General features: G+C 38.5%; 3 protein-coding genes across 3 annotated transcripts; 2 read left to right on the top strand and 1 right to left on the bottom strand.

Moving 5' to 3' along the window:
* Positions 1 to 1,985: 1,985 nt before the first annotated feature.
* LOC119423350 (aquaporin-8-like) lies at positions 1,986 to 6,788 on the top strand. The gene is made up of 5 exons (XM_037690728.1): positions 1,986 to 2,327; positions 2,459 to 2,585; positions 3,608 to 3,822; positions 6,526 to 6,660; positions 6,735 to 6,788. Exons 1-5 carry the CDS (start codon positions 2,062 to 2,064, stop codon positions 6,778 to 6,780), a joined length of 789 nt encoding a protein of 262 aa, XP_037546656.1. The 5' UTR covers positions 1,986 to 2,061; the 3' UTR covers positions 6,781 to 6,788.
* A 275-nt stretch (positions 6,789 to 7,063) lies between these two features.
* On the bottom strand, positions 7,064 to 8,657 carry LOC119423894 (hemoglobin subunit alpha-1). The gene is made up of 3 exons (XM_037691320.1): positions 8,412 to 8,657; positions 7,690 to 7,897; positions 7,064 to 7,284 (listed from the first exon to the last, which is right to left on the bottom strand). The coding sequence occupies exons 1-3, from the start codon at positions 8,504 to 8,506 to the stop codon at positions 7,156 to 7,158; spliced, it is 432 nt and encodes a 143-aa protein (XP_037547248.1). The 5' UTR covers positions 8,507 to 8,657; the 3' UTR covers positions 7,064 to 7,155.
* A 1,679-nt stretch (positions 8,658 to 10,336) lies between these two features.
* LOC119423349 (hemoglobin subunit beta-like) lies at positions 10,337 to 11,127 on the top strand. The gene is made up of 3 exons (XM_037690727.1): positions 10,337 to 10,495; positions 10,573 to 10,795; positions 10,904 to 11,127. The coding sequence occupies exons 1-3, from the start codon at positions 10,404 to 10,406 to the stop codon at positions 11,030 to 11,032; spliced, it is 444 nt and encodes a 147-aa protein (XP_037546655.1). The 5' UTR covers positions 10,337 to 10,403; the 3' UTR covers positions 11,033 to 11,127.
* The last annotated feature ends 272 nt before the right edge of the window (positions 11,128 to 11,399 follow it).

Below are 11,399 nucleotides of genomic sequence, written 5' to 3'. Positions count from 1 at the left end.
TTTTTGCTGCAGTGAAATAACCTTTAGCTTTAAAAATGAGAACTTACAAATTGGTTTACTTTTTACTTTATTAGAGTTTTTTGCTTAATCTGCATTTTTGTTGTTATGATTTATCTCCAGGTTTTGTCCCCTAACTTATTATTTACTTCACTCAAATCATCATCTTGTTAAAAGGACGTAAAAATTGTGTGAGGAGAACTTTCATTATTGAAATATATTTAATACGTATATCCGGACGTAGTCAAGGTAGTATATTTTTACTAAATCTGAGTTTTAATGTTTAATTTAATTGAGTCAAACTAATTAAATGTTTTTCTTTTAATAGATTTTGTGAGATTTGTTTCAGTTCATAATGAAACTAAATTGATTCTTGCATGAACTTGCACTTTATGGAGAAAAGCAATCACGTAAGTGTCTCTGTGTGTGTGTGTTTGTGTGCGTTAGCAAAATATTACATGAATGAGTGGACAGACTTTAATGAAACGCTTAGGGGTTTTAAATTAGAGGTAAATCTAAATCTGTTAAACTCCTGAGTTGACCTGAGTCAAGATGGCCTCCACAACTATGACCTCATCAAACACAAACATCTGTTTAACTCAGTTCATGCTATAAACAATGAGCTCAGATTTGATGTGGTAGTAGCTGAGAGTCATTACCAACACATTCTGAGGGTTAACAAACTGAGCGAGAACTTTGTTTGAAACTTTGGGACGCTACATTGACTGAAATCATTAACCCCAGAAGAGATGTACTGGTTCATTTAACAAGAAGTTGAATATTTCCTCAACCAGCCACGTTAAATTAAAACAGAGAAAAAGTGTTGTTTTTTTTTTTTTGTTTGTTTCTTTGTTTTTTTTGTCCCTGTTTTAAATAAAAATCAATAAAAAAAAAAAAAATTAAATAAATAGTGTTATTTAAAAATTATTAATAAATATCCGATTAAATAAATAAATGTCCCCATGAAATTAAAAATTGCTGCCCCTCATTTGAATATAAGAACATGAAATGAAATGCCCTTAAAATCAAAAACGGATTAAAAAAAAAAAAAAGCTCCTAAAATATGTAAAGAAGCTTTACAAAATAAAAGTGTCACAAAATGAAACACCATTTTTAAATAAATAAATCTTAACTAAATAAAAAATACATCTCAAAATAAATTTAAAACAATCAGAAACAAAAAATCTATTTAAATGTTTTATTTCTTGGAAACAGTTACTTATTTAATGGAATATTTATTAATAATTTTTAAACAACACTATATTTATTTATTTAATTTGAAACGAAACGGCTCTCCATAGCAAACACTATAAAGTAATGTTTAAAATTTAAGCCTTTCAGTTGTAATACATTTGTTTTTACTTTACTTCCTTGAAGACCTGAGGACTTGACAGGGATGTTTATAAACAAAACAAAACAACAACAAAGAAACAAAGGGATGTTTATAAACAAAACAACAACAAAGAAACAAAGAACAATAAAATAACAGTGATTCAATTGACAGGAATCAAAGAAAATGAGTGTGTCCGAGTGTCTTTGAACCACACTTAGTCACTAAACAAAAAAAGTACTTGTTAGTAAAACACGTTAAAGTACTGTGTTTGATATTATCTCATGTTTACCTGAGTACAGGTGAGTGCAGAGTGCACCTGCACACCGACCTCTCAGGGCGTCTTATCTATATAGGCTCCTGTCAGTTATGGCAGATCACCTGTGTGACCATATAAAGGTGAGATGATGATTATTCTGGATAAATACCAGTTTAACCTCTGAAATGTTTAGTGATCCATCAAATTGCTGGTCAGTTGATGCTTCTCCTGTCTGTTCTTTGAACCTCATCAATCCTTGAGTTAACGGTCTTGTTTGACCTGAAATGTTGTCAAACACCTTAAGATTAAGATACGTTGGGAGGAGATAGTCCATTACCCCTCACCCGTGTTGTTTTATGACGGTGAATTCAACAACGGCAGCACATAAACAGCACTATGCAGGTTCTTTGACTCAGTCAGGCTGGTTCAGGTGCACGTGCTGGAGAGGGGATTTCTGGACAAAACGGCTGCAACCATGAGTGTGGAGAAAATGGAAATGGAAAATCTGTCCGATTCCACTTATCTGAAGAAGAAGAGTAAGAAACTTTCAGGGTCCAAGCCTCAAAACAAGTTTGAGAGATTGTTCCAGCCCTGTCTTGCTGAAGTTGTGGGGACCACGTTCTTTGTTTTCATCGGCTGCGTGTCCGTCATCGAGAACGTCCCTGCAGCGGGACGGCTGCAGCCGGCTCTGGTGCATGGCCTGGCTGTGGCAGTAATGGTGGCTGTCATGGATAACATCAGGTAAACCTATCTGCAGAGTAAAACAGACTAAAACTCTTTTTGCTTCATGTGTTAATACATGTATTTAAATGATCAGAGTCATCTTTTCAACTAAAAATATGCTCTAAATGTGTTGTTCTCCTTGCTTCAAGTGGCTCCCACTTCAACCCTCCCTTCACCATTGCTATCTACCTGTGTGGAGGCTTGGAGCTGAAAATGGTGGGCCCCTACCTTGTGAGCCAATTAACTGGAGGAGTACTCGGAGCTGGAATGGCTAAGGTCAGCTAAAAAAAAAAGCTAAACGTCTAAAAGGATATGTTGTTTCATCTCGTTTGTTCGCTGAGCTGCGATTTTTGGCAATGCAGAATTCCTTTTACAAAAAGCAAATGATCATCTGCAATCTCACTGATTTCCGAGAGTTTATGACCAGCAAACCGTGTGGCTTCATTCTGTGCGGCCAATTCTTTGAACCCACTTCCTATTTTTGTGTGTATTCACAAAGCTGTACTCTTGACTGTGCACATTTTGTTCTTGTCCACATCATCCCACTTTCTAATCTACTTCGCAGCCATCCCCATGGTTATAATTTAATCTACCAGAGCACACCTTTAAAATAAAGGTAGTTGTCTGCATTGTTTGTAGACCTAGAGATTTGGGGCTGGAGTCAAATGTTTTCTGTCATAAGACAGCTCCAATGCAAATGTCAAAATACAACTCTAGTGCTCCAGATTGTACAAAAACTAAACTGAAATGGATTTGAGACACTTGCAGCCCTACAGAACATCACTGACCTACACAAGGCAATGTCAGTGAACAAGGCCCGGATGATTCTGGCAGATCCTGATCACCCACTCCATGGTGAGTTCAGGTTGCTTCCATCTGGACGCAGATATCTGCTGCCCAGTTGTAGAACGAACAGACTGAAAAACTCATTCATCCCTGTAGCGATCAGGCTTCTGTACTGTTATTTTAACGTCTCAATGTCTAGTACGGATGTTTGTGTGCCTACTGACTGTGAAACAAATTGCCCATTGAGGATAATAAAGATTCTTGAACTTGCAATTACTCCACAACTAATTATAGTGAAAATTAGTCACATAACAGTTTTGAACAGGTTAATGAATCAAGCGACAATACTATGAACCTCTGCAACTCAACAGAACATTGAGAACACCCCCAAATGTTTCAATACACGAGACTAACTGTTCGCCATCCAGTCGTCAAACATCTCACTGAGACGATGACAACAGTAAGCCTCATAAATATCTTGATGGTAAAACATTCCCGCCCTCATTTTCCAGCTGATGACCCCTGAGCAACGCTACAACAACGCAACGGGAGCAGCGTTTGATATCCTCAAGTCAGACAGCCAGCTGTATGGGGCCATTTTTGGAGAGCTGGCGATGACCTGCCTGGTGACCGTGGTGGTGCTGCTGGGGGCGGTCAACGGCAAGACGAAAACACCGCTCGCCCCGTTTCTGGTGGGCTGTACTGTCACTATTAACATCTTGGCAGGGTGAGATGAAAAGCTGCTGGCTGTAAAACAGCGGGTTGCATGTTAGCAGTTCGTTGTGCGCACTACCACAGTAATGTAATTTATCTGATAATGACCGGATAACTCCGGGCCTCTCAAAATACAAACACAAATAAAAGCAGACCAACGAAGCAATTACAAACCATCTCTTAAACTGCCGCTTACCCTTCATAAGTGCACCAACCCCACCATATTTGAGCGTACACAAACATAAAGCTGTGGGACAAAAGCAGGCGTGGAGTGAAGGAAAGCAACATTACTGCGGAGCACCACACATGAAATATGTGTGAGACGTCTATTTGAAATCCTGTGGCTAGCTGGTTGCACAGCGTGTCATCACTATGTACATTCAAGGCAGGTCAGCTCACCCCTACACACATGGACCACATTGAATCTGTGACTACCTCTTTTTGGTGGCTCAGAGGAGTAAAAGAGGCAGGATGACTTCAACACTCTCCATGTCATCCCTCAAAAATCACATTAAGGTGGGAAGAAGGCTTCTCCAGCTATGGCTGAAAAGTACTTTACATCAGTAGGTTTAAAAAGGCTAAAACTAGCAGCTAAATTATGCTTTTTTTTCTCCCAACAACAAATGTTTATGACTTACGACAGAGCTTTGGGGCCACGCTAAGAAAAAAAAAAATTACAAGCCATAATATTACAAGAATAAAGTAGAATAAAGTCTTAATATTATGAGAATAAAGTCATACGAGACTTTTTTTTTTCCAGCTCTCGTTTATTTATTTTTTCCAGGAGTCGGATAATGACGCGACCTGTCAATCAATCCAGTAGGCGTGTCAGCAAATGACCAATCCGAAGCTAAATGCTCCTTACCTGCAGAGAGCTGCTGCAGCCCACCAGAGCGTACCACCTTACTGTTATCAGGTTCAAAGTCCTGGTACTGATAATAATCTGATGTTGATGTGCTGACAGATTAACGAACTATCTCTTCATTTGTAAAACCAATACTAAAGTAAAACTTAACAAGATGCTCAACATTCTTCAGTTTACCACAGTTAAAATGCTTTAAACTTGCTTTATGTGCCAGAGTTCAGATAATATTACGACTCCTTTAGCTTCGGATTGGTCGTTTGCTGACAAGCCTACTGGACTGATTGACAGGTCACGTCGTGGATCCGACTCGTGGATAAAAAACAAGAACTGCAAAAAAAAAAAAAATCTCGTACAACTTTATTCTCGTAAAATTAAGATATTCGACTTTATTCTCGTAATTTTATGGCTTTAAAAAAATAATTTCTTAGCGTGGCCCTAAAGCTCCGTCGTAAAGGCTAGCTTAAAATGATATCAAGTGATGTTCTAGCCAAAGATCATAGGCAATAATATTACTCTTAAAAGTCAAAAGGAGGTGGCTTTTGAGCGATCTCTGTTTAGAGAAATAGAGTTTCTATTGGACAGGAGTGACAGGCTAACGGCTAGTACGAGCACCGCTAAGACCAGAGTGGACTGTTGCGATGTTAAAACAACTCCAATTTAAAATGTTATAGTGATTAATGCAATCACTGTTTCATATACACAGCAATCATACACAGTTATTTACTTAGAATTTTTTGTTTGTTTTGTTTTTTTGCAAATACAAATAGTAGCAGTAGCAGGCTAGCAGCTAACGGTGGCACTCCTGATGCACTTTCTTTTTTTTATTCAACCTCTATTTATACAGGTTAGTCTTATTGAGCCACGAGGACTCATTTACAAGAGACTTTCAGTGGCATCTTTATTATCTCCATGCTGAAAAAACGGTGTAATGCAAATGTGACAACGAAAGGCTGAAATAATAGCATTTAGATGAAATGTTATGAAAGTTTGATCATTTGAGTTAAGACAGCAGAAATCTGCTTAAATTAGCCTTTAGCTCATCAGTCCTGTCAGACTTAAACTCTATTTCTCCAAATTCAGGTCTCATTAAGAAATAACTGCAGCAGGTAAGATGTTTTTCTTCATAACGTTTACGGTGAACGTTGCGTTAAAATGGACAAAATGTTTCTTGAGCATGTCTCGCCTTTACCACGACACGTTTTATCAACAGCTGTGTGGTTTTGTCCAGGGGAGTTTTTCGTGCTGCAAACTAGTTCATTGTCAGCAAGTGAAATTTTTAGACACTTACCAAATGGTTTGCAGCCTTTTTTTAACTAATCAGTAACGAGCAGGCCTTCAAGAGATGGGAGCTAAAGCAACACGCCTGCAGATAAGATAAAGAGTTACCGTAATGTGCAGTGAGGGGGAAAAGTGTTTTTATTAATTGTGCTTTATTTAAGTATTTTAAAAAAATAAGCAAAATACATTTTTCAAGTTCATGTAACTTCATACTGACCTTTTTTAATTTCATTTATTTTACACAGGACAACACAATTTTCAAAAGACCTTAACATGAATAATTTTATGAATTGTAAAAAGGCCGATCAACAGAAATGTACGGTAAATATTCCCACAAACGTGTCCAATTAATGGCAAGCCTTAAATATTTTTTATTATTATTTTAGTTGATGTAATTTTTACTACTTAAGTGTAAAATTGTGAGGAAAAAAAACAGTTTATAGCAATAGAGTTGGACATTTCTGACTTTGCAATAAATATAATAATTGTTATTACTATAGATGCTTTTATCTAAAACCAATTTGCAAAATAAATATTTAAATAATGCTGATTGTTTTTTTATGTTTTACACAGAGGTGACATTTCAGGAACATGTCTCAACCCTGCGAGGGCTTTTGGTCCAGCTGTGTTCACCAACCACTGGACCTACCACTGGGTGTACTGGGTCGGACCCATCGCAGGAGGTCTGACGGCTGCTGCTTTGGTCAGGTAACAGAATCCACATGAAAGTGGATCAAATAATTGAAACGGCACCAGAATCACTTTGCGACTTTTTGTTTCAGGCTCGTTCTTGGAGATAAGAAGTTACGAGTTGTGATGAAATCCTGACAGCCAGAGAGGTGGCAATGAAGTTGTAAACTTTTATCCGTTTGTGTGCTTTACTGTTTTAGTTGTCATTTTATTTCATGCTGACATGTGTAATAGTTGTTTTTCAAAGTGCGGAATAAACATGGAGTGAATCTTATTTTGTCCCTGTTTTTTAAAAACAGCAAAGTGTTTTCTATACATGTCTATATCTTCTATAGACATTTTTTTCTATATATTTGCTTTTCTATAGATTTTCTATATATATTTCTTATAGACGCAGCACAAAGAGACACAAAAAGACAACTGGATTTGCACGCCGTGCAGTTCATGTTTTATTAGATTTCACCAGGAGTTGCTACATGTGTGTATCAGCCTGCGCTCCCCTCGGCGGACAGCTTAGCGGTATTTCTCGGACAGAGCCAGGGCCAAGTTGAAGAGGAACTTGTCCAAGGCAACATGGGCCTCCGGGGTGAAGTCAGCCGGGAACATGGTGGAGATGACCACCAGGAGGCAGTGGGCCAGGAGCTGAGGACAGAGACAAAGTTAATGATCACAATAAAGTTCATTTTACTCTGAAGGAGGATCAGCGTGCAACAGTTCAGCTCCAGTTAGAGCCGATTCATGCATTAATGCACTTAGAGCATCCTCATATTGGTTTTAAAACGATAACTCAGATGTTTTAAAGTTAATTAATTTCTAAAATGTAATGTAAAGCCTTCGTAAAACTTTATTTTAACATTCAGTGTTTTATTACAATAACCCAGTGACACTATTACATTGTATCAAGGTGGTTCAAAGAGCTATCTACAAAAGGTTGGATATTGATTGTTCACAACATCTCCACAGAACCCCACTTTAAAAACACCAAAATGTTCTTTAATTTAAAAAAAAATTAAAAATCCTAAAATAAGCAGGTAGTCTGAGATTTACCTTGAAGTTGGCCGGGTCCACCCTCAGTTTGAAGGCGTGCAGCTCGCTCAGTTCCAGCAGGCCTTTGGACAGGTCGTCGATCTTGGCCACGGCCAGAGCAACACCACCCATGATCTTCTTGCCATGGTTCTTCACGGAGGCAGAGCCGGAGCTCAAGTCCGGCCAGTGAGAGAAGTAGGTCTTAGTCTGGGGGTAAACACTCAGCAGCCTGTGGACGTGGAGGAAATGATCAATATAAATCAGTTTTTAAGTGACAAAGCGAGCAGCATTAGAAATGTTGAGGTTGAAGGTTCGATCCCCAGCAGCACCAAGTATAAACTTTTTTTTTTTTTTGAGGACTTAAACCATCCACATGAAGAAAACTAAAAGTCTGTGGCTGTTTTCTTGTAATCCTTAATATTGTCGTAGACGTTTAAGGGTTTTAAATGATCTAACAAGTAAAATTAACATTAAAACAGCTGATGTTGACCAAAATGCTCCACGACGAAATAAACTAAAAAAAAAAAAAAAAAATGCTGATTATTGTGCAAAGGATATGAAAGTACAGCGATGAATGAAAAAGCAGTTTAAACAACGAGAAAAGATTTAAAGTCTGAATTAAAAGGCGTACAAACCACATCCTTTAGATTCACTGAGCCATCTTATGCTTGGACTGAGCCTCTCATAAAACTAAAAAAACTCCCAACGTGTTAGTTCCTGACGGGTGTGAACGGGATCCATACCTGCTCAGAGCGTCAGCCCCAATGGCATCAGATGACTTGGAGATCTTGGCCCACAGCGCTTTGACCGCAGCCTTGTCCTTCTCTGTCAAACTCATGTCTGCGTCTTTCTGTCTACCTGAATCAGAGGGTGACTGCCGCTTTACTCCGGGGCCCTACTTAAATTCAGTTGGCCCCAAAAGTCACACCCATGTGAGGAGGGGTGTCTGTCCGCCTCCACTGACGCAGATAGGCCCCTTCAGACTCCCCTGATAGAAAGATCAGTGGTTTGATGCCAGCATGAGAGGCCCCTTATCAGCAGGGCCCATCATAAGGGGGAGAGGGGGGAGTTGGCGATAAAACAAGATCATTCTTACGTATTATTTGTGCAAGTAACGAAAAATTTCATAGAAGAGGTAGAAAAGTTGAGACTTGATCTCTGAGCGGTCTGCATCTGGTGCAAATATTATGTTTTAGAGGGAGACGTGGTGTTAAAAAGGTTAAATTTGACCCCAAAATAAGGATCAAATACAGCTGGAAATACTTTAACTGTGAAAATTAATTAAAAAAAAATAATAATTTTTTACTGTTTCAGTCATAAGAGTGAAGACGTTTGAGCAAAATGTGCACACTTTCATTGAGCTAGCAAAAAATAACGTTTGGTTCTTAAAGATGACTTTTTAAAAAAAGTTTATGAAATCGCATGTTCAAAGCACTTTAAAAAAAATCACGTGCGCCTTAAAAAATGTATAAGTTAATCAGAATTGATGTAAATGTCTTTTTCTTTAAAATTCCTTTCTATTTGTTTCAGTTCAGGTCCATCAAAAAGAACATCTTTGCACATTTTAAAACAATTTTACACATTTTCAGGTGCGTTTTTTTCAATGAAACTTTTATTTACGTAGTTTAAAATGCTTATTTGTGCATTTTGATAAAGGAAAAAACAACAACAAACAAACTAAGTAATATGTTGCTGAAAGTCAACAGCACCACATTTTCATTGAATCGTTTCTGGCATTTAAAAAAAAAAATCTGAAATCCTTCTAAGATTTATCAGTGATTGCATTTTTTTTTTAATTAAACATTTTTTAAAAAGGCTCATATCATAAATTAATTTGCTATCGAGGGAAGACAACGGTGCTGGCAGTCTTTATCAGCGAGCTCAAGTAATTTTCTTGATCAGAACGCCCCTGGATTTGGGCTCTGGGTGGGCGGAGGAGCCAGCTGCTGCAGATAACACCCGGGTGGCTCTGGGAGATAACACCCACCATAGAAAACACAAACTGCTCCGAGAGAGCGAGAAATAAAATCTAATTTAAGTATGCTGACTGACAATCACACAGGAAGTTGGAGGTTTTTGTGTTTAAAATAACTTTTTGATGTCTTTAGGTGAATTCATGCAAAAAATATAATAATAACTAATAATGTTGTTTTATTATTTGCTTGTTTTTGGAATTAAAATGGAAATTAGCTAACAATAATTTATCTTTAAAATCTTAAAAAATTTTAAAAAATCAATCAATCAGTATTAGGTTATTTATAAAAACATAACTTGAAATAATCAGCATTAATAAGTCATTTAGTGATGAAATCACAATCATTTTTACAAATTAAAGTTCAATTTAGAGCTTTGTTCTGAACTTGCACTGAAAGCAGTTTGTACAAATCTTTAAAAACTTTAATAAAAAGCAGAAAAAAATACATTTAAAATCTAAAATAGTTGACAAAATGTGTTTAAAGGACTCAATGTGCAACAGTGAGTCCAGTTTCTCATCAGCAAGTGTGCAAAACACATTTTAAACCTAGAAGAAATGTAGCTGCTGTTAGACGTTCTCGGTCATTCTAGTAAGTTCTGGAGAGTTCTTCTGTTTATCTGCAGCACATCATCTCCAGCCTATCAACAAGTGTCTGGCTCAGGGCGTGGGGGAGATTTGAGGCGTTTAAAAAGACCGGGGGTCCACACTACGAACCATTCAGCGTTTTCTCTCAAGCCTGAACAAAAGAAAATAAAACAAGATGGTTGAGTGGACCGAGCAGGAGCGCAGCATCATCACCAACATCTTCTCCAACTTGGACTATGACGACATTGGCCCCAAGGCTCTGGCCAGGTACAGCACGCACCTTGACAGAGAGCTGCAGGAGAATCCTCCTTCATCCTCCTCATCACCATGTCTCTTCCTTCCAGGTGCCTGATCGTTTACCCCTGGACTCAGAGGTACTTCGCCAGCTTTGGAAACCTCTACAACGCTGACGCCATCAAGACCAACCCCAACATCGCCGCTCACGGCACCAAGGTGCTGCACGGCCTGGACCGCGCCGTGAAGAACCTGGACAACATCAAGGCCACCTACGCCGAGCTGAGCGTGCTGCACTCCGAGAAGCTGCACGTCGACCCCGACAACTTCAAGGTACCGACTGAAACCATCACCCTGAAAATGACGCTTCCAAAAATGTGCTAAGACGTGTAGACACGGTCCTCACAAGAGCCATCTAACTGGTTTCTTTTCTCCATCCAGCTTCTGGCTGACTGCCTAACCATCGTCATCGCCGCCAAGCTGGGCAATGCATTCACCCCAGAGATCCAGGCCACCTTCCAGAAGTTCCTGGCTGTGGTGGTGTCCGCTCTGGGCAGGCAGTACCACTAAACCCAGCAGCCTCCACACTCCTGGGGAGGAGATCTAACCTCTGTTTCAACTAGTTATGTGTCTCCTCTAACAAAATAAAAGCCTACTAAAGCTACTTTCTCTTCATCCTGACTCTTTTTTTTTTACCTTCAAAAAGCCATTTTTGTAAAAAGGTGTGCGTGCAAACGTCGATTAAATATATGAGTTGAATTAAAGAATTAAAGCTGCACTGAATTAGCTTCATTAAAATATTTAGGATTCTTGTTGTGATGCTTCAGGGACGAGTAAAGTTTTTATTGTTTTGTTTTTTTTCTATGTGAAGCTTTAAAACAGACGCACAGATCAAAACCAAGACGTGGGTAAAAAATTAAATCCAAAGTTGTTTTTG

The sequence above is a fragment of the Nematolebias whitei genome, chromosome 17 (assembly GCF_014905685.2).
Source record: "Nematolebias whitei isolate Nwh7 chromosome 17, NemWhi1, whole genome shotgun sequence".
Lineage (NCBI taxonomy): Eukaryota > Metazoa > Chordata > Actinopteri > Cyprinodontiformes > Rivulidae > Nematolebias > Nematolebias whitei.
This window is presented reverse-complemented; position numbering and strand designations above follow the sequence as displayed.

Excerpts from the sequence above, each read along its gene's own strand:
- LOC119423894 (XM_037691320.1), bottom strand. The coding sequence starts at position 8,506 with ATGAGTTTGACAGAGAAGGACAAGGCTGCGGTCAAAGCGCTGTGGGCC. Across the intron at positions 7,898-8,411 it reads GGGGCTGACGCTCTGAGCAG|GCTGCTGAGTGTTTACCCCC; the intron begins GTATGGATCCCG and ends CCACGTCCACAG. Across the intron at positions 7,285-7,689 it reads TGGACCCGGCCAACTTCAAG|CTCCTGGCCCACTGCCTCCT; the intron begins GTAAATCTCAGA and ends CTCTGTCCTCAG.
- LOC119423349 (XM_037690727.1), top strand. The coding sequence starts at position 10,404 with ATGGTTGAGTGGACCGAGCAGGAGCGCAGCATCATCACCAACATCTTC. Across the intron at positions 10,496-10,572 it reads GGCCCCAAGGCTCTGGCCAG|GTGCCTGATCGTTTACCCCT; the intron begins GTACAGCACGCA and ends TCTTCCTTCCAG. Across the intron at positions 10,796-10,903 it reads TCGACCCCGACAACTTCAAG|CTTCTGGCTGACTGCCTAAC; the intron begins GTACCGACTGAA and ends TTCTCCATCCAG.
- LOC119423350 (XM_037690728.1), top strand. The coding sequence starts at position 2,062 with ATGAGTGTGGAGAAAATGGAAATGGAAAATCTGTCCGATTCCACTTAT. Across the intron at positions 2,328-2,458 it reads GCTGTCATGGATAACATCAG|TGGCTCCCACTTCAACCCTC; the intron begins GTAAACCTATCT and ends CCTTGCTTCAAG. Across the intron at positions 6,661-6,734 it reads ACGGCTGCTGCTTTGGTCAG|GCTCGTTCTTGGAGATAAGA; the intron begins GTAACAGAATCC and ends TTTTTGTTTCAG.